Source organism: Anabas testudineus, chromosome 10 (assembly GCF_900324465.2).
Source record: "Anabas testudineus chromosome 10, fAnaTes1.2, whole genome shotgun sequence".
In the NCBI taxonomy this organism is placed as follows: Eukaryota; Metazoa; Chordata; class Actinopteri; order Anabantiformes; family Anabantidae; genus Anabas; species Anabas testudineus.
The window spans coordinates 13,375,794-13,396,626 of record NC_046619.1 but is presented as its reverse complement, the minus strand read 5'-3'; the positions used below and the strand labels follow the sequence as shown (position 1 = coordinate 13,396,626).

General features: G+C 40.6%; 1 protein-coding gene across 5 annotated transcripts in view; it reads right to left on the bottom strand.

The window, feature by feature from the left end:
- mid2 (midline 2) overlaps positions 1–20,833 on the bottom strand; it is a 116,397-nt gene that overhangs the window by 8,181 nt on the left and 87,383 nt on the right. For all 5 annotated transcript variants that reach the window (XM_026358317.1, XM_026358318.1, XM_026358314.1 and 2 more), the window contains 5 exons: positions 19,518–19,625; positions 15,229–15,377; positions 13,799–13,926; positions 13,533–13,676; positions 7,990–8,151 (listed from right to left, as the gene is read on the bottom strand). In XM_026358317.1, coding sequence (XP_026214102.1) covers positions 7,990–8,151; positions 13,533–13,676; positions 13,799–13,926; positions 15,229–15,377; positions 19,518–19,625 — 691 coding nt within the window. The remainder of the gene's footprint in view (positions 1–7,989; positions 8,152–13,532; positions 13,677–13,798; positions 13,927–15,228; positions 15,378–19,517; positions 19,626–20,833) is intronic.

Genomic DNA, 20,833 nt, shown 5'->3' with positions numbered 1-20,833 from the left:
TTTAACACATTCCCAAACTCCACCTGCTGGCATTTTCACATGATCCGGGGATGAAGGACAGAGCTTTGAGCACAAAACTATTTGGCTGCCAAGTCTAAAAAGGCAAACCACAATGGTATACTGCCATTAATAGCTCGTAATGTGAAATCTCAACTCTAACTGGCTTTTTAACTGCACTATATTGTGAGAATATAACCTGAATTGAAACGTATATAGCTTTTTTATAGTTCATGTATATTGTTTGTCAGATTGCATGTTGACAGTTGATCATGATGTCAATGTCATTATCTATATAGGATAGCTAAATACAAAGAAAAATATCAATACTTTGACTACTTTACTATTAAATTATTATTACATTACACCATGTTGAAATATAGAACTACACTATTATAACTATTACAATTAACAGTGTTTTTCTGTTGTATTATTATTGTAATTAAACATAGAAAGCAAACCCTGTGTTAGTCCATCCTGTTCCTACTTCCCTAAACTCCCTGTGACACTCAAGCAAACAGTGTGTTTATTGGCGACTGCTTTCAGCTGCACATAAACACACATCTCGTGATTATTTACACAAACCAGGTTGAGGTACCGTATGTGGGGTTAACTCTAAATAGATTACAGTACCCATCTTCATCTTAATTAAGGAGCATGCCATCCAGTGTAACAGTGGTGATCATTCATGTAGTTAATGGTCAACCATGATGGTTCCCTTGTCTCTTCTCTACCTCCCGCTGTCATCAAATGCATGCTGGGTAAATATTATCGCAGGCTTCTTTAACTGGAAGTACAGATGTATGTTTATCCCTAAGGCATGTTGATGTGATATTTCCATCCTGCTTGCTCAACACAAGGACTGGGATCAGAACAACACACACACACTCTGGGATGTTTGCCGACTGCTTGCTTTGTGCACACAATATGAGCACCCAGAATAGTTTACCAATGGACTGAAGAACAATACAAAGTCAACAGTCCAGTGTTTAAGTGTGAGCACAGTAATTGCCAAAGGGAGTATGCGGTCACATTAGCTTTTCTTTGAGACAAACAATAAGCTCACAAAATAGAGCCTATTCTTAAGTTATGGATTTATGCTGTTGGTACTCCTACGTCATCCCATCCTACAGCTTTGTACTAAAAAATGACAAAGGCGGATGCTGATGTTTGGAGGCTTTGCATTAAGGTGCAGGAGCAAATGTCAAACTAGGTGGCTGGAATATGAATTAAAGAACTTAAATGGTGTGAGGAAAACATTGGGGAATTACTGGTTGGACGTTTTTTAAACGTAGCCTTTATGTTAAGAAAATGTTGTAGATTAATCATGTTCAACAAACCTAATATCAGTGCACACAAGAACATATCACATCAACAGACTTCACAATCATTTAAAACTTCCATCTACATGTATAGTCAAATCAGACACTATGACTCTCTTGCACTGACTGGATGTGTTAGTAGTAATATGAAATACTAGGATTAGACAAAAGACAACAGAGACACACTGAATGATAATGTAATCTACAGCCTACAAGGTCATGACGCTGTTCCTTCTACAGCAGAAACATTTCCTCTGTCCTAAATATACCAAGTTCTTTCCTCTTCTACTGCAACTTAGTTTCTTGTTTGTATGAATTCATTACCGAGACAGACAGCCAATTAAAAAGCATAAACAGGGCACAGTCTAATAAAAGCTGTTGAGATAAATGCGGGTTCTTGTTCTGTCAGCCGCCACTCTATTAACTTGTGACCAAACTCAGATGCAACATTAATTCAATTTCATGCTCATGAATTATAAATAAAAAAAATATAATGATGATTATGTTGTCAGCCTGAATATGCGGCTCTGACTTTTTTATGATAAAATGATAAAATACATGCATGGAGTTGAATTAATGAGATGGTTTTCATTATTTTGTTGTTTTTTATAAGAATATCTAGAAATAGATTTATACTTACTACTACTTAAAAGGGTTTCAAATATCAAGTGAGTGAGAGAAAAAGCTCTGTTAAACCTGCAAAATGACAAAAAACTAATGTTTTCTGATACTAAATGTGATTTTGCGTTCATAGCTGAGCCCTGGACTCTTCTAATGGGTAAAAAAGCAGCAGTTTGAGGGCTCTCGTGTCTGCAGACACTCATGCCTGCAAAGAGCTATTTGGTGTCTTCTATTCGGTCAACACTCTCTCCTCCTCACTCTCAATCTGTCACTTTCCATCCACTTTCATACTCCTCCTGTGTCTCCTTGTAGGTTCCTCCTTTCACCATAGAAGACAATCAAGTCAGGAACCTGGACACAGTTCGCTCAGAGGTAAATGGAGAAGTATGGTCATGGCAATAAAAGGTCCCATACAAGCACACACGTGCATGCATACACACTCTGTTCTTCATCATAACTAATTCATATGTGTTTCAAGAAGCTGTAAGTTACTTCACATGTTAGCTGTGGGCATCTAATGCCACAGTCATTTCTCTATATACTGTACAGTAGCATTAGTGCCACTGTGCACTTGGAGCCTCTAAGGGTTAAATGAGTGGCTTCAGTAGAGTGACCTAAAAAAAGCTGATGAAAGCTTTAAGACCTCACTATTTTATTCCACAAATTCTTCTTCCCTCTCAAAACCTGGTTCCAACATTAACCACAGTGCAATAGTTCAGTCAAAGATTTGGGTGTGTTATGCTGCTAGTCACTACTGTAGCCTCCAGCTGCTAACTTCAAGTAGAGAGGAGCCAGATACAGAGGTCTACATGTAGCCTTCATTTCTGACGACATGCACAACCAATGCTCCAAATCCACGAAGGCTGAGCAAGGGCGCCATGTTGCATAAGCAGGAGCATAGTTAAAAGCAAGCAGAACCTGGCATGGGCTCACAGCTAACTTAGACTTCTAACACACCTCCAGATCTTTTTTCTTTGCTCTTCTTACCTCATTTATACTAACTCAAATCATATCACTTGATGCAACTTATCCGATTTGTGCAGCTGCAGCTGCAGCTGGAGCCACAAAAGTTTTTTTTTTTCCACACACAGTATTCCCTAAGAAAGAGAGTCTGAAACTAAAGCCTGACACTTAAGTAAATCTGATCTAGCCACCAGAGGCTTGTTCAAGTAAATGAACCTGCAGCCATTGTTCACCTGTATAAATATGGCTGTGCCGCAGAGCACTGCTGACTAAGTACTGTAGCATTGTAATAGCAGGAAACATGGCATCAGAACTAAGTGAAAGCATCAGAAGTCAAATTGTTATTCTAAGCAAGGAGGAGCTTACTCAGCATAAAACTGGACTAAAGGTTTCTATGGTGTCAGTGCAGACCCTTTATAACACTTTTGCACACTTTGTAGTAGCTGGATAAGCTGTATCCAAAACATGATAATGGTAGACCAGAAGAGTCCACACCACCAGAAATCAATACATCAAGCTTTGTTTACTGAGAGATAAGCAGATCAGAATTTTAGACCCCACTACACATCTTCATCACGTGCCACTTTCTTAAGTTTCTTAAGTAACAACGATATGTTGTTTGGTCCCCATCAGACAAACACGCACACACTTAGTGTGCCCACAAATGTGTATGCATAAAGCAAGCTTGTGTACATCTGCATGAGATTACACTAGGCATGTGTGACCTGTCCTCACCATGGGGCCTGACGTTGCCGCTTCTCGGGATGAAAAGCTTTACCTCTGGGATGAACTGACAGATGGCATAAAGATTGAAGAAAAGGCACCAGAAGAAGAGATCATATGCTATAGCCAGGGGGTAAAAGAGGACACTGTTCCAAGAGAGTGGTTGTAGAAGGACATAAAGACGGAACATGGGGAGTTCGAGGCCAAGACAAGACATTACATAAGAGAACAGATTTTAACAATGCTTCTTGAAGTCCAGGAAAAAAAAAAAAAAAACAGAAGAGGCCTGCATCAAAATTTTTAATTTTGTTCCAGCTTTAGCAGCTTCCATAAACTTCCTTTCTGTGTTTGTTAAGCAGAGCGGGGTGTGTGTGTCTTGTGATGTAAAACTTGTTTCAATGAACTTTTCCTGAACCTCCACAGTGAACGGCGTGCTATCAAGTGAAAATCCTCTGAGGTCAAACAAGAGCATTTTATTCACTCGCTATTTTGGCACCATCTGTGGTTACAGAGAAAATGGTCGGATTTATATTGTTTGCTTTGCCAGTCTATTAATTTTCTATATGTTCAGTGTCAGTGCAGCAGTTTCCATTATACATTTGGAAAATGGTTGTCAATGACCCCCGTGTTTACTTTTATGGAGCCATATTGACACAGTTTACTGCATTTTCAATTGTTTTACACATTTAGGATGCTGCATTATGGGCGTATTTAGGAGTTACTCAGTTGAGCAGAGCTGCAAGATATATGACTTTTCAGTATCTGTGTGACTTGTCACTGCATTCTTTTCTTTGCAAGCCTCTGTCTGAATCACGATGAGCTTAGGCTAAAAGCAGTCAGAGCATTTTAAAAATGCGATAGCTAAACTTTTCGATCTAGACACAGAAAGAAAGAAAACCTTCCAAAGTTCAAGGAAAGAGCTTGTGCTTATAGAACTGATCCAGCAGGATGGTCTATAAAGAAACCTAACAAGCTTGTTAAAGTGAGGTAGCGCTGATCAGTTTTGTTGTGACCCCAAAACACCGCTCAGATACAACAGAACAGATAAGTGAGGCACTTTAATCTGAAAACCAATCCCTGAGAGAAAGAGAGGGAGGAGAGAGTGGGAGATAACAGAAAGAAAGAGGAACAAAAACACATAAACAGGCTGACAGTAACTAGCACACATGGTGCGAGTGCCTTAAAGAAAGCCAACAATACTCAATCATGGAGAAAATATTGAATGCTTTTGTTGCCTTGATGGCTTGTCGCACTCATTACAAGAGAGAGAAATGCTGCTTGCCAATCACAGGCTCAAACTATCTACCAAACTTGGCTGTTGGTGGACAAGCTTTTCCCCCTGAAAACACTGGCTGCCAGAGAGTAGGAGAGGCGGGGGGAGAACGAGGAGTGGGTGGGCTGTCTTTCAACATTATACTATAATAGTACTAAATGTTTCACTGTACACTATACTATGTTAGAGTAATTAGCAAGACAACCTCTATAAGTGAGTGGTTCTGCACGTGGTGGACACAGATTGTTTCCTTGTCCTCATCCTTTCTGGGTGATTTTAGGTCACTTTTGTACTTTGCCAGTGTCCTCACCACTAGAGGTAGCTTTAGGCGGTGTCTGCAACCCACAGAGGTTGCTCAGTTGCTCAGGTAGTGCAGCTCATCCTTGTTGACACATCAATGTGAACTGTGGCAGTAAGGTTTGCTGCGTCTCCCAGCTCAGTGTCGAGAACATGGAGGAGATACCAAGATACAGACCTGTACACCAGGAGACGTGGAGGGGGCAACAACCCAGCAGCAGGACTGCTATCTGCTCCTTTGTGCAAGGAAGAACAAGAGGAGCACTGCTGGAGCCCTACAAAATGACCTCCAGCAGTTATTTTGTTCTTGACACAATCCACTATGTAATGAATAAAGCAGTGTAAGTGTACTATGCTTAATGTGAAAGCACCGATGGTAATGAATATCAGACAGGTGATTTTCTCTGAGGGTGAAAGATTATTTTGGAGTGGAATCAGTAATTAATGATTTAAAGCTCTAAAAAAATGACACAGAGTTCAGACGCTGACTGTGGTAGATCCAGTAATTAGTTTGAAACACCATCTTTATCTTCTGAATTAACTGGATGTACAGCCATATGATTTTACTTGATGCTTGCTGTTCACACACAACTACACATACAAAACTTCACTTACAATTGTATTAACAAAAGTGAGAAATCACTATTCAAACTCATCACCTGAGCCGCTGCTGAACTACTGCTGAGTATTTTAATATTTAGATTTTATCCAGGCAGACAGTGTGTCCTGAGCATCAGGGATAGCTCCAGATGCTTATGAAATTCACTTCTAAATGCTCTCCATAAAAAAAGCTAAGTATGCCACTGTGTCCTCTTAGTTTAGAGTGATTCAAGTAGAGAACATTCCCACCAGTAACATCACTTTTAATTACTATTACTGATATTAAAAATATAACGTCACATTTGATCAAAGTTGCACTGAGAATAACAAGACTACCCCCACACACACACACACACACACACACACACACTGCTGTTGAAGTGATCTCCTCACTTGAGCAAACTGATCTTCAAACAGTTGAACATCAACTCCATAATGCCAGGAGATACTCAGGTCTTATCACATTTAAAGTACATCACAGCTGTAACAACAGGCTTTACAAACGCAAGCGGCTGAGACATCATCAAAGTGTTGTTTTGCTGCTCTCTTACACTAAAAGAAGGAAGAGCGAGAGAGAGTGTGTGTGTTTATGTGTGTGAGACAGAGATCATCCGTTGACTACTGCAGTTTCTCAAACACCTATTTTACGCAGCAGAGTGTATCCAGATTACAGTTAATCCTAAATGCCACAGTCAGACTCTTGACAGCAGCTAAGAGCGGCTGGCATATCAGCTCCATTTTAGCTTCGCTGCACGACTGGTGCAATTTAAGATTGATTTTAAAATTTTATTGAGAACCCCTGAGACCCATCTTAAATTAGCTACTGTATATTGCTGAGGTTTTAACTCTTCGCGTGCCACAGTTGAGCCTGAGGAATATTTACGTAGTTCTGTAGTTTTCTTGCTATATGAGGTCGGCTCTATCCTAACATGCCTCAGCAGTCTGTGTTTCTTCATTTCCAGTTTATTTGCTTGCATTTTTTCACTGTTGCTTTGCTTAGTTTATTCCTTCATTTTATTCACTGTGTACTGTTACAGAGAATGTGAACTGCACAAAACAAACAGAGCTCAAGGCCATGAAAAGATTCTGCAGAAGACTTGAGGGAGAAAAAGAAAACGAGAGACTTAAACAGGTAGAAATAGTGTGAAATCTTTTCTGAGTGCAAAAAACTGCATTTGCGTACCTAAAGAAACTACTGTAGACGATCTGTGCAAGGAAAAAGTAAAGTATGACTACTGAACAAGGGAATATGTCAAAGAGACGCCGTCTTCATTGTGTGGAAACTCAAGACTTAAACAAGGCACAGAGTAACCCAGCTGAATAAGTCAGCGAAAAGAAGAGAGTGCAATGCTACCTATTAACATTCTTCACTTGCTTGTGCAACGTGCAGGACCACGAAAACAGCTTGGCACAGAGGTGCAGGTTTAATCCCTTCAACATAAGTGGTGGTTTAAGTGAGTAGCTACAGTAAGTGAGGTGTTTGCAGAAGTGAGTGAAAGCTGAAAGCTGTGCAGGAGAGGAAAATAAACACAGAAGAAAATCTCCTTTTTTCATGTTCGTATCGTACTCTGCTACCTGTAGCTAGAAATTAGGAGCAAACTTTTGTTACTGACAACACATATAACAGAAGAACCTGTTTTTTGTTGTATTCTTTGTTTCATTCTAGATGAGGATACATGATCAGTGATAAGATGACTAGAATCCACCTTCTACAAACAAGACTAAAAAAAGAAATTGTTCAATTACATTGTTCTTAAAAAGATATTCATATGTGGACAGTTCGGTTTAATCAGACAACAATCATGTAGGAAACTCACTAAAAATGTAATGGTGATGAATGTTTGAACTACAGGGGCTGTTTCAGGTTCTTCCTCTCGTATGTATGCTTTGTTGCCTTCTGGACAGAAATTCAACAATCACGCTGGAAACCAAAAGCAATGAATATGCTGCCTCTAATCAGAATGTAATCTAAATTACTTCTAAATCTGCTGCTTATCCTCCACTGTTTTATAAATCAAAGTAACCCCCTGGGAAAAGCTTTGAGCAGTGGCAGTTCCTAAGTTATGTTGCATAAATAATCCACACAGGAAAAAAAAAAAAACTTAAATAAATTAAAAATCAAAAACAAAATTAACAAGGCCTGTAAATATTCACAGAAAAACAAGCGGAGGTGTCACAGGAGCTTTCACTTACTGTTGGTTTTGAGGCGGGCAGGCTCACTGTTGCGGCTTCCTGCCTGGTTGATAGCCTTGACAAAGAAGATATAACGGGTGCCACTCTGCAAGCCGTGCACCGTGTAGTGGTTCTGCTTGATGTTGGGTACGATCATCCAGCTGTCTGCAGAGTTGTACAAACCTAGCTCATCCACACACACAGACACACACAGACACAGGCAAGCACACACCCAAAGACAGACACACACTGCATGAGTATCACAGTTTAGTTAAAGCTCTCTGGCTAAGCAGAGCTAAAGTGAGGCCTGCTGAGAATCATTTCAGTGATGTTTAGAATAACTAAAATATTTCTCCCCAAAATTCACCCTGAGCAGTGTTTTTTTTAATTTTTTTTTAAAACAAGTGAGGTGTCACACAATAAGAGCACAGAGAGCATATGGCCCTGACGTTATGCAACATTTATACGTGTACAACCTGAGCCATCCCATGACCTTTGCATGAGGTTTACTATGACAACTATTACTGTCCTGAGGGAAAATTGTAAGTTCACTAACCTGAACCTATGAGCCATTAAGACCTCCGACCTAAACAACCTCATACAGTGCTCTGCAAGTGTTCATACCCCCTGAACTTCAACATCTTGTCACATTACAACCACGAAATACAAACAGGATTTCTTATAGTTTTCCTTCAACAATTTCCACTCTTCCATAAAGTCCAGATTTGTGCAGTGCACAACTAATAGTTGTCCTGTGGACAGATTCTCCCACCTGAGCTGTGGATCTCTGCAGCTCCTCCAGAGTTACTATGGACCTCTTGGCTGCTTCTCTCATTAATGTTCTCCTTGCCTGTTCTGTCAGTTTAGGTGGGTGGCCATGTCTTGGTAGGTTTGCAGTTGTGTCATACCCATACTTTCAATTTCTCCACAGCTTTATCCGTGACCTGTTTGTTGTGTTTCTTGGACTTCATGATGGAAACAAACCTCTGTGGGCTTCACAGAACTGCTGTATTTTTATAGAGATTAAATTACACACGGGTGGAAAATGTTTACTAATTTGTTTGTTAAAAATGTTGAAAAACCATCATCTTCCTTCCGCTGCACAATTATGTGCCACTTTGTGTTGGTCTAGTTCAAGGGCATGAACACTATTGCAAGGCACTGTAGGTTACTTGTCCCTGTCCAGTGTTAGTAGGCATCTGTTGAAATAATGTGCTAATGCTGCTAGAACAAAGATAAAATCCTAAACAATTGGTTACAATGTCGTTGTAGTTATCTTAGGGCACAAAGACAACTTAAGTATGTGCAGTACAAACACTGGTTTGGCCTAAAAAATCTCCTTCCTTATGTTACAGGACTATTGTTCTCACAGTTACAATAATAAGCATGTGGTTAACAGTGATGCATCACACCCTGGGAAGGTCCTGGGTTGTCCGACCACTTCTACTACATCGCTTAACTTCCTTTTTTGCTTGTGTCATGATTACTGTGGCTGCTATTGGATTCATAGCTGTAACACATTGGCTTCTCCAGGACTCGTATTTCAAAAGCTTTGATAAGCACATTTCTGTAGTAAATGCCTAAGGGTATAATTATATAATATCCATTAACATTTAAATGTATGCAAACGCAGCCAATACCAATACGATCCGTGTTAGTGGGTGCTTTGATTCAAAGTGACCTGCAGCAGAGGGTTAGTAATGGCTGGGTTAGCTCTGCAGTCACCTGCTTCTAAACACAGTGTTTTCAGTCTCTCGGTTGCAGCCGACTGTGAAGGAGGAAAAGGAAATCTCAGCTGAGAGCCAAAGACAGGATCGTCTACAACAGGGTGCTCTTTTGGCCTCTAGTCATGTGTGAAATAACATGGATGAATTTACGCAGCAAAATTACTGCTATTTTCACCTTAACTGACCCACCACATTACCACTACGTTTGTGACAGCAGAGTAGTTGCGGTGAGCCGTGTTGGGGGCTTGCTGTTTATTTGAATCAGATATCGCTAAACTTGGAAAATGTGACAGCCAAGTGTGATGCTAGTCCACTTATGCTTCTAGTTGATGTGTGAAAAACAAACATGGGTGTGAAATTTGCCAATGTTAGTGCACTGGCTGTGTTTTGCACAGACTTGATGTGTATTGTCCTGTAGGACAGGTGAAGAGAACAGATTCCTTTACAGTGGAGTGCTGGCATCTCTAACCCTGCTAGTTTGTGCAGCGACTGATGAATATTAAAGACTTGTTGAACTTCCCCCAATATGAGTAACACCACCATTATGTGCCAGCACCAGACAAGACAGAAATGTGTCTAAGGCAGCAATCACAAACAGACACAGACTGCCAGATTTAAAATGACTTTAGCCCACCTAAAATATTCTGAACACATGCAAAGAAAGTCTTGCTAAGACAAAGCACCTGGTTTAGTAGCGATACAGCTGAGGTTAATGTTTGCATTTGAAAGAATGCAGAGCTGCAGAGAAATAAAGCTCCTGAAAGAGGGAGAGAGAGAGAGATCTTGGGGCCAATGCCTTCCTCGTCCCTTCTGGTGAAGATGCGTTGTGAATTATTGAGCAGCAGGGCAACTGCATGCATAAGTAATAGCCAAGAGTCTGCTTGTAAATATAAATACTTCACGGGACGCAAATAAGGCCGTTAAAAGTGAGGTGGCTTTAAGAATGAATGAGGGGAGGAGACTCTTAAAGTTACAGTGAAGGCTGCATCTTTACATATCTACCAACTTCCACCAGCTCGTCTCAGACGAAGAAAACACTGTCGAGGACTTTTATCTTTCTTGTACAATGCAAAAGAAAGAAAAGGTGAGGGAGTTCATTATTCACACCTTGCCCAATTCATATTGCAGAGACGACCAGAAGCATGTTGTTTCTTACAAAAATACATCCACTGTCACAAATGAAATATTATTGTCATTTTCCTGACAAAAGACAAAACAGTTTTTCTACCGTGACAGCTCGTTGTTATAAAAATTATTCCTTTCACCTGTAGTTTTAGCTGCACTCTACAGAAACTGGGGAGGCTACAATGTTCTGTGGGCTTTCAAAGACATGACTAGGGAGAGGGGCCTCATGCTGCTTTCCATTTTTAAAGCTTTTGATCTCCATAGCACCTCTCAATTTTTGCTAAATCAAATTAGGTCAGTACACAGCTATACCCTTAGAGTACTTTTGCCACAACAAATGGGCTTCCTGACACTAGCTGTGCTCCTTTAGATGGCACAGTGATTCCAGATTAATTGCAATAAGACAAATAGGAAATACTGTAGATAAGCTGATGTCTTGCATCAAGACAGGACTAGTGTTTTTGTATATTTACAGTATGTGTGTGTGTATTTGTGTCTCTGTGAGTCTTGCTCAAATCGAGAAGCAGACAGATGCAAAAGGAACAGAAACACTAAGTGTCCTGGGAATAGAAAAGTGTTTGTCTTTGATGATGCAATGTAGAGTTAACAGTGACAGTGTGTGCATGAGCCCGCATGTGTTGTGCACAGTGAGAAATATAGGTGGCAGTGAGAAACAGCAGGTAGGTACAAGTGCAGTTAACATGCAGACCTCCTGGAAATTGAGCAAAGGTGGATGAAAATAAATTTAAATATATCGTTATATGATGGTAATTTGTGTTCAGTAGCAATAAGAAAATAAAGAAATCAACTTAAATTCAAAACAGGGAGACAAATATTTACAGAGGTGTGGGTGTACATCAGAGAAGGATAGTTGACTATGTCAGTTGGCAAATAAACAGACACTACAGACCACTTGCAAAGGGCAAAGGACAACAGGTGGCAGGAACACAATTACAGTGCAGACATCCTTACCTGCAGTCATTTTTGGCTTTTTGACACTGCTTACATTTCTGTGCGGCGTTTGGTTTTATCTGCCGTTTCTATTTTCTGCTGCTATGCTTCGCTGATCCTGCAGAGGCAGGGTTCACAAGACCCTAAAGCTGCCCTTGCCTCCTCCTGGGAATGCCAAGGCTGAGAATGAAGCCAGGCAAGAGAAAAGGGAGAGGCATGCTGGCGCTCAAGTGGGAGTATTTAGCCACTTGGAAAGTTTTGAGAAAAATGCTATGGTAAAAACTCAAGTGGCATGGAAGGCTAAATGGAGTTCTCTCTTTCTCAGTTTCTCCTGTGACTCTCTGAGGACTCTGTAGCAGCACACTGCTGAATATCTGAGTCACTCAGTCTATCACAGCTGAAATATATCCTGATGTTTCAAATGGCTGGGGCACTTGAGTTGCATGGTTAGATGGAGAAAAGTCAGGCTACACAGAGGAGAGGAGATGATGAAAGGATCAAAGAGGGGAGGAAAGGTGCAGACAGGCACAGGTGTGTGTGTGTGTGTGTCTATACATGCTTGAATGTGCATGATTGTGTGTATTAATCATATCCTCCACATATCACCAAGTGGCAACTTTCAACTCCTCTATGTAACCATTATCCACTCTGATTTTCACCTATTCACCCTCAGTCTTGCACCACCATGGAGCTTTCTTTCCCTTCATCTATCCAGTGATTAGTATGTGGCTGATGGGCTAAACGGGGCCAGATATTTTGGTAAATGTGTAAATCCTATCCAGTAATAAGGATGACTTTTGTAAACTTTCATAAAAGTAGGACTCATGACTAATTCACATGTGTACTATTATGTTTTCTCCCTAACTTCAAGAGAAATAATTAGAAATTCATCATCTTGTGCAGGATTGTTCGATGATAGGATGTGTGATTTAAATCTGGTTCAAAATGAACAGCGTCAACCATTTATGAAAAATATATAAAAATAAAAATGGGTCATTCTGGCGTAACGTACAAAATACGGGGGCGATTGGATATGATATAATGAAAATTTTAAATAACTTCATTTATGAGTGAAAACTTCAAAAGCTGCATAAAAAGCCACATGCAACATGACGCCAGTTCTACATGGTGCAGCTCTATTAAAGCTATGAAACAGTTACAGTGCAGATTGGTGTAGGGAGGGATCGGGAGGGTGAAAGAGGTCAGTTAGTTTACAGTCTCATGTCTTTTTTCGTTTTTTCACGAGTTTTCACAGTGCTTTAACAAAAAACAGATAAAGATTAGTGAATCTATTTAAAGTATCCCCACATGTTATGTGCTGTATGTCCTATTTTTATAACAAGTAGTCTCGATAACTCTATAAATACAAGGAAAGAGAGCCAAAACTAAGCTAGACAGAGAAATCAGGTTATGCAACACTATTAGTATAAAGTAGAATATATGGAAATAACAAGAAGTACAGAAAATACTGTGGTGCTCCAGTTTATTTCTCTGTGTAACTGCAGAGGGGTCAGACAAAACCGTATGATGTCTTGTGATCCAGTGTGTAGGTGCACAAGCCCGCACACTCTCCAGCACAAAGTTATTGTATGTATCCTCGTGCTGGGGCAGTCTTATCAAACCTACTATTAATATGTACAGCTGCGTATATGCATGTGTGTGTCAAAAGAACTACTCACCTAAAAGGACAGGTTACACTTTATGTTAAATAACATCAAAAACAAATTTCAGCCAGTGTGTGTGTGTGTGCTCATGACTCACTGATGAAATTTGTCTGGCCAGTGTAGATGGTGTACTGCAGCTCGTAGGAGGTGACGCTGAACTCATCCTCTGATGTCCAGTGAACGGTGATGGTGTCATGGGAAGCGGTGCACAGCTCGTCTCTTATGGAAGGGGGATTGGGAGCTACACGCAGAAGAAACACCATGACTCAAAATGACGGTAAAACATAAATAGAGTCAAAACCACAGAGGTAAAGTCAGTCAGGCAAAGCAGTATCTACTGTGCTATGCAGACACAATTCACACCTGTTAGGTAATCTAGTGCTTCCAAAATCTTCTTCTCTCGGGAGAAGTCCAGGGCAAAATTGTCGAAAGCCTCATTCAGGTTGACGTCAGGGATGAGCACCTGGGAAGAGGCTGTCGCCATGGCAACCCTGCAGCGTGGTCGGGAGATGCAGGTGAGAAAAGGAATGTCAGGAGAAGAGTAGGAAGGTAAGGAAACCGGAGGGGGGGGGCATGAGGTCAGATGAAGTGATGAAAGGAAAAGAGGATAGGAGCATGAAAAGACAAAAGGTGATGAAGAGGTGGGAAAATGGGAGGAGAGGAGTGAAGAAAGTGAGACGACAAGAGGGGGAAGTGGCAGACAGAGTCAGAAGCGCAAGAAAAGGTGAGAAAAAAAGGACATATTACAGAGTAGACAATAAAAAAATCCAGGAAAGTACAGTATCACACACCATATTAATTGTTGTTTACATTCCTCCATCCGCTAACACTGCTGCTGGTGTGACACGACACCAGACGCCTTCTTTATGATCCTTGGAGACTTAAATCACGCCACTCTCACTAAGACACTTACCCTGTTTGTAAGCTGTCCCAATGGGGGGAGAAGACCTCAATCTTGGACTATAATTATTGACCGCTTTTCATCCATCTTACATATTCTGTATTTATATTGAGTTATTCTGCATTTCGGTTGGTGCAGATCTTTTTCTGTCTGAGTTGAGAGCAACTGTAACAAGGCAAAACTATTTCCCTCTGGGATTAATAAAGCTTTTTTTAATTCAAAAGAACTGAATTGAAAACTGAAGTGTCACTACCTCAGTGTTGTCTGAGACATGACAAAACAAAATGCAGACAAACCAGGCATTGACACACTGACTCCATAGTCTGTGCAGCTTTGGGAAAACGTGTGCCTACTTCTGCTTTGAGCATCAGTGAGCTGTCTGTGGCAGCAGCCAGACTGAACCACAGCGCTGGCAGGGTTACAGGCCAGTGCTAGTCCTTGAGATTTTTGTTCCACAGTGAACAGAAACCAGTCAGTCAATAAAGCACCCAGCCAGGTGCTGGGGGAAAAAAAAAAAGCAGCGACAGGGCCAAATAAAAGATGCAAACGTTAGCTGCAGACTCTGCACAGGTCTCTTTGCCTGTGCAAGACTGAGCAAGAATTCTGTTGACCTGGAGGAGGAGAGGGGGGAATCCAGGAATTACATAAATGTGCAGGTGGAGAGAGAAACTGCAGAGCCACTGTAAAGAGACAAGTCTGTCTTGCTTTTTTTCAACAGGTCTTTGATGTTTATGGATATATGTTATATAATGAATAGCCAGGGTATTAAAATAGTATGGATGTTATGATGTAGTATCATTTACTGTGACCCTAGACTGCCACTTACGCAAAACAAATTTACTTCCTCGCTTTTTCAGCTTCCACATGCGCGTCTACGCACTACATTACCCACCTTTCTGCTACATTTCGGGCAGTCTGGAGGAAGCGGGCGTGGTCGTTTTCCTTCAGACTCTGTTCGGCTTGTGTGATGAGGGCGCTGGAGCGCTCCAGACACTGGCGACAGTTTGCAATCTGCTGAGCCAACTTGCGGAGTTTCATCACCTGGAACACACACACAAACACAGTACATGTTGCTATATTGCAGCGAAATGCTTTATATTCCGTTGTTGCACCTGAGCTTTGAAGGAATCCATCACTGTTCTAGCGACTGGACTTTTTATCTTAGCGATGAGAACAACACCAACTTTATATTACCTGCTTTAGCCTCTGAATCTCTTTACTATGCAGGAATTTTTAGCCAAAAACTGTGTTTCATCACTACTTGCAAAACTCAGACAAAAGTCGTTCTCTGCTGTTATTGATCTTTTATGCTCGTCTCCTGTGGCTCAAAATAACTTTCTATTTGCTCTGGGCATCTCTCGTTCCCTCCACTGCACAAATTCATGGAAAGTGCCCCAGAGCTCCTTATGCCTCCAAGTGCATCCAATCTATAGTGCGGTGGTTTCAGTGTGCAAGGTATTCATCATTGTGACAGGCGTTAATCCACAGATATGTTTAACATTTCCAGAATGTATAATTAGGCATTCCTCCCAAATGCTCTAAAATACTGAAAGAAAGTCAACCAGTAAGTAACACCCCCTGAGATGATTCGTGCTAGGTGTTACCACTGGGCAGACTAACAATAGCAGAAAGTTTTGTTTCTGTGAGAGAACAACACTACAACAAACACAAACCCTCTGTGGGAATCTTGGACAGATATTGAATGTATTGGACACTGATCAAATGTTGTTAGAAAAGTCTTTGAAGTATGTGCAATTAATTTTACTTGCATAAACAGTGATTAGAGGACTCTCACACATACAGCTTTTCTCTCAACCTTGTCTCACTGCTGAAACCCCCCCCCCACAAAATGGACAAAAAAACCCTGTATGTCCTCCATGTAGAGGCACATTCAGCAATAAAGACACTCACACGGACACAGACAGGAAAACACAGAGACAGGAAGACACAAAGAATGCAGCAGATAGGACAGAGCTCTGGTTTTGGGGTCAGAGCTGAAGCAAGCACACTGGCTCTTTATTCTCACACTGACCTTGTGACCGTTTTGCATAGCGGAGTGACAGCAGCAACTGGCATAATGCATTGCATTATATGACATATAACAGTAAGAAAGAGCAGCTCTTTCATATGGGTTTGTGTCCATTTTCATCTATTAAATATACTACACAGTAGTTAAACAGCTGAAGTCTTGTACACATTTATCTGTCTCCTTATATTTTATATTTACGTTTCACCACAAACCAATGGGGGGATTAAAATGTCCTGAAGAATCCAGAAAATCCTCATATTAATCTGCTTCATCCTCATTACAGCCATGCTATGTGTTGTGTTAAGATGCAGGTCAGTAAGTTCATGGTTCAGACTCTTTGCACAGAAATACATTCACAAGGTTTTCTAATGTGGCCCCTTTTGTCTGTAACATTAATTAGTGTACAGTAATACAATTTTCCAACTGAGCATGAGGAAGCAATTTTATGCTCATTCAATATTAAAGTGATACATGTATGATCATTACGGCTCATATCCTGATATTTCAAAATGCACCCCACTTTATGAAACTCCCCGCTGGTAATAACACTTGTTTATTATCAGAGACTGTCAACAGCAGGTGAGCTGTTAAATAATAAAGCAGCTTTGGTAGGAAGCGTAGCACTGGAGAACTTTTAAATGGCAACCAGTAAAGCTGCTTTACTGTCTGAAAAGAGCATCCATCCAGTAACAGGTAGCAACTCTTAAACTAATTCAAATGTAAAAGATAAATAAAATAACATGTATATTTATGAATGCCCTCAAAGGATTAGTCATTTACTGCAAATGTTCAGCAGCACATTTGCTCTCAAGGTCTGAATTATGTTAATAAAAACTCTGAAAAACACACTGGGTGGCAGTTGGTTAAGTGCTTGTCATCTAAAGCTCTCGAAGAATCAATAATGTGCACCACCTTTCTACTGTTGAAGAAGCTGCTCCAAGTCTGACCAAGCTGGTGATTTAATGGAGTTTTCAATTGACATCTGGGGTCATCTTCCCCTAACTGTAATGACAACACTGCAATCTGTTGTCATGCAATGACATTAGAGCCGGGTGATGACCACACAGACGAGAGGCGAGATAGGTTTAATGGATAGTTTATTATTTTCAAACCATATGTTTGAAACAACTATTTCAGAAATGATTACGTCTTCTATCTGAAAGAGTTCATCTCATCTGAAGCTGGTAACAGCTTTGTTACTCTTAGTTTAAATATTCCAGCCCTTCAGTATCATCAAGTCAGTCTAGTTTGTTTCTTTTTATAAGGTGTTATAAAACGCAGAAACCTATTTATGTAGCTTTAAATTCAGCCTTTGTATTATAACTGTATAAATAAATAGAGTCTGTAAACTGTCCCACACCATCCACAATAAAATGAAAAACAGAAAAAGGTTGCACACTGCAGTGCTCCTCACTAAACAGATTGATTAAAAGGATCTGAAGTTGTTGATCCTCAACACTTTGAAGGAGACTCTAAAGTTTTAACAATACAAATAAAAAACAGAGAGGCAGAGAAGACGCTTGCAACACAGGCAGCCTGATAAAAACACATTGACACGTCAGGCCAGGGGAATAGTGTGTTTTGTGTGCTTAGCTATGGCAAGGGCCAGATTATGCACGACTGCTGAGTCTCCTTAGAGAGAGAGAGAGAGAGAGCTTGTTAAGAAGAGGTGAAAGAGGGAACGGGAGCACCTTTCACAGCTCTGTTCACCATGATCAAGCCTGCATAATCCTGTTATTCTGTTGCAGAGTTGGCGCAGAACACTTTCCTTCCTGCCACTGTCCTGCAGCACAAAACAACAGCATTTTGTCCAAATACATGAAGTGATCTCTGCTTTCCTCTCCGTCTCCTCTCCTCTCTTGCAAACATCTATTTTAACCTACCTGTGATTGTTTGAATTACTCAGTGTGTATTTAATTATTATCTTTTGATACCTTAAAGAGCCTCATACAGTACATTGACACGTCACCTGCAGGCTGCGATGAGTCTAGCCCTCCTCTGGTGTTTTATGTGTTCTGCTCTCACACTCCAGTTGCCTGGATTTCACTCCTCTACCCTCTGCAAGACAGCCTTTTACACACCCAGACTCTCAGGAGAACAAGCCGCGCTCTTTGTCTGCAATCACTGCGGACACACTCCGACACACTTCCTCTCTCTCCACTATCTCTTGTCTCTCTCTCTTTCTCTCACGCACACCTGCTTCAGTCCTTGTGTTCCGTGTTTGGAAATCTTTCATCACTACACAAAGCTCTTTTACTGCCTCAGAGGATCCTCCACAAGTACTTAAAACTTCACCTCTGGGAGGGTGAGATCTCGAATTTGCTTGTGTCCTGAAATCCTTCGTGCTCACGGGGCAAACCACCCATTTACACGCGAGCACGTGTACAGACACACCCAAACACACAGACGTCTTTACAGTAAATCCTGGACTGTCTTTGAAACAGAAATAAGAGGTTCAGAACAGTTTTCGCCACCCCAGGCTCTTTCTACACATATTAATGCTTTCTGCTTGTATGTGGGAGAGACCACTGCTGCTCTCTTTTTCTGTTTCCTCGCTTGCCTTTTTCATTTCTCCCGAAGTATCCGTGGCATGTGTGTTTGGGTAAACAAGCAGGCAACTACAGAGGCAACCTAAAAAAAAAACAACACTGACGGACCTGGATGAATATTAAGTATTCTGTCCACAAGTCTGATGCTCTTTTATTTACTCTCCTGTGCAAAAGCACTCCTTTCTCAGCCAGTGGACTGTGACCCCGAGCTGACTTTCCCAAGGAAATATTCAGTAATTTGCCTCCTCCAATTTATTATAAGAAATATTATAACTGTATTGATTTTTAAATTAAATGTCAATTTAATAAACTCCATATCCATCTATTTTAACCAAATTAATCCATATTCTTCTATATGAATACTTGATCAAATAGGTGTAGTGCCACCTATTAAGAGTATGACCTGTATAATCACTCTTAGCTCATTAGTTTGTTGTGTGGATACATAAACACTGCCTGCTCAGCCACATTGCTATATGGTTTGTACTTCTGCCCCAAAACTCAGCTGAAGCAGCCGAGTAGATTACAGGGATGCCACACATTTCGTTGTGGTCAAGCGCTGTCACGCTCGATATGGTGAAATTTGTCTCGAGACTACTTTACCTTGGATTCTTTGATCTTAACAGCGATGACCTGTTTTCTCTGGCGGATGATCTCCACTAGCTCGTCGCACTCCTCCACCAGCTTAGCTTCATGCATGGCTGTGTTCACCTGGAGAGGAAATGTAAGTAAATGTGAGCAAACAAATTAAGAGACACTCAGGCTCGCTCTCAAATACAAGTGCGTGCAGACTCGCCCAGAAATTTACATTTGAAAATCACCCCCCCCTTAAAAAACCACTGTATTTTACATTTTATTTGTGAAAACACAAAAAAAAGTCTCCCATGTGTTTTTCATCCTCTTTCAGTTTGTAAGTAGGTTTGTAAGATTTCGAGATTGACAGCTATGATTTATATCATCACTTACAAGCAGATCACGTCATTTGCTTTTGAGTTTCATTAAGCGTTCGTCAAGCAGCAAGATGTGCACCTGGATCACAATGAACTTGTTATGATCAAAAGAGAGATAAGTAATTTCCAACACTCTAATTAGGTCACTAGAAAGACCATAAATCATTTTATATTAAAAAGCATTGTTCCACTGGGGAAAAAAACTGAAATCACATTCAGCTGATACACTGATTGGTATTTAGTGAGTTTAGTGTGTGATGAATGAATGATTCAAAGAAAGAGAAATGCTTTAAACCATCACATGTTTTTATATGTAATACTAATACTAATACTACAGAAAAGACCATAATATGCTAAGAAAATGCTGCATGGAGTTATTTCACTCATATTTATTTCATTCATTATGAACAAGAAATAGATTGAGGGTTGTTGGTTTGTTTTTCATTTATAAAAAGCAACATAAAGGGCCTGTGTGGACCCTTATTAATTCACTAAGTGAGTTTGCTTACACCAGGCTTACACCATGCCAATTTAATAGATTCTGTGATTATTTTGGGACTAAAGTTGCCAAGGCAACTCATAATCAGTTCACCATCTCAGGCCAACACTAAATGAACAGCCAACTTCGCACTTCTGTGGGAGAGTGGGCGTTACTCAAAAGCTGTGGGTGCTTTCTGAATTGTAATGCTGGACCGCTGCCAGGCATGCCAATTGTAAAAATACAATAATATTTTACGCCACAAGCTTCAAAACAGCCAGAGCACATGTTCATACAAATACATGTCCACTGCTGAGAAACTGAAGACAGCAGAAAAACTTTGATCGGTCACAATAAGGTTCCATTCAAGGTATCGTGGTTTAGACCAGCACATTTAATTTAAACATCTGCAAATGCAAATGTGTGCACAGAGAGACACCGTATTGCTGTTCTGCTCCAATAGTGGCGCTCTGTCAGGATATCCACATGCA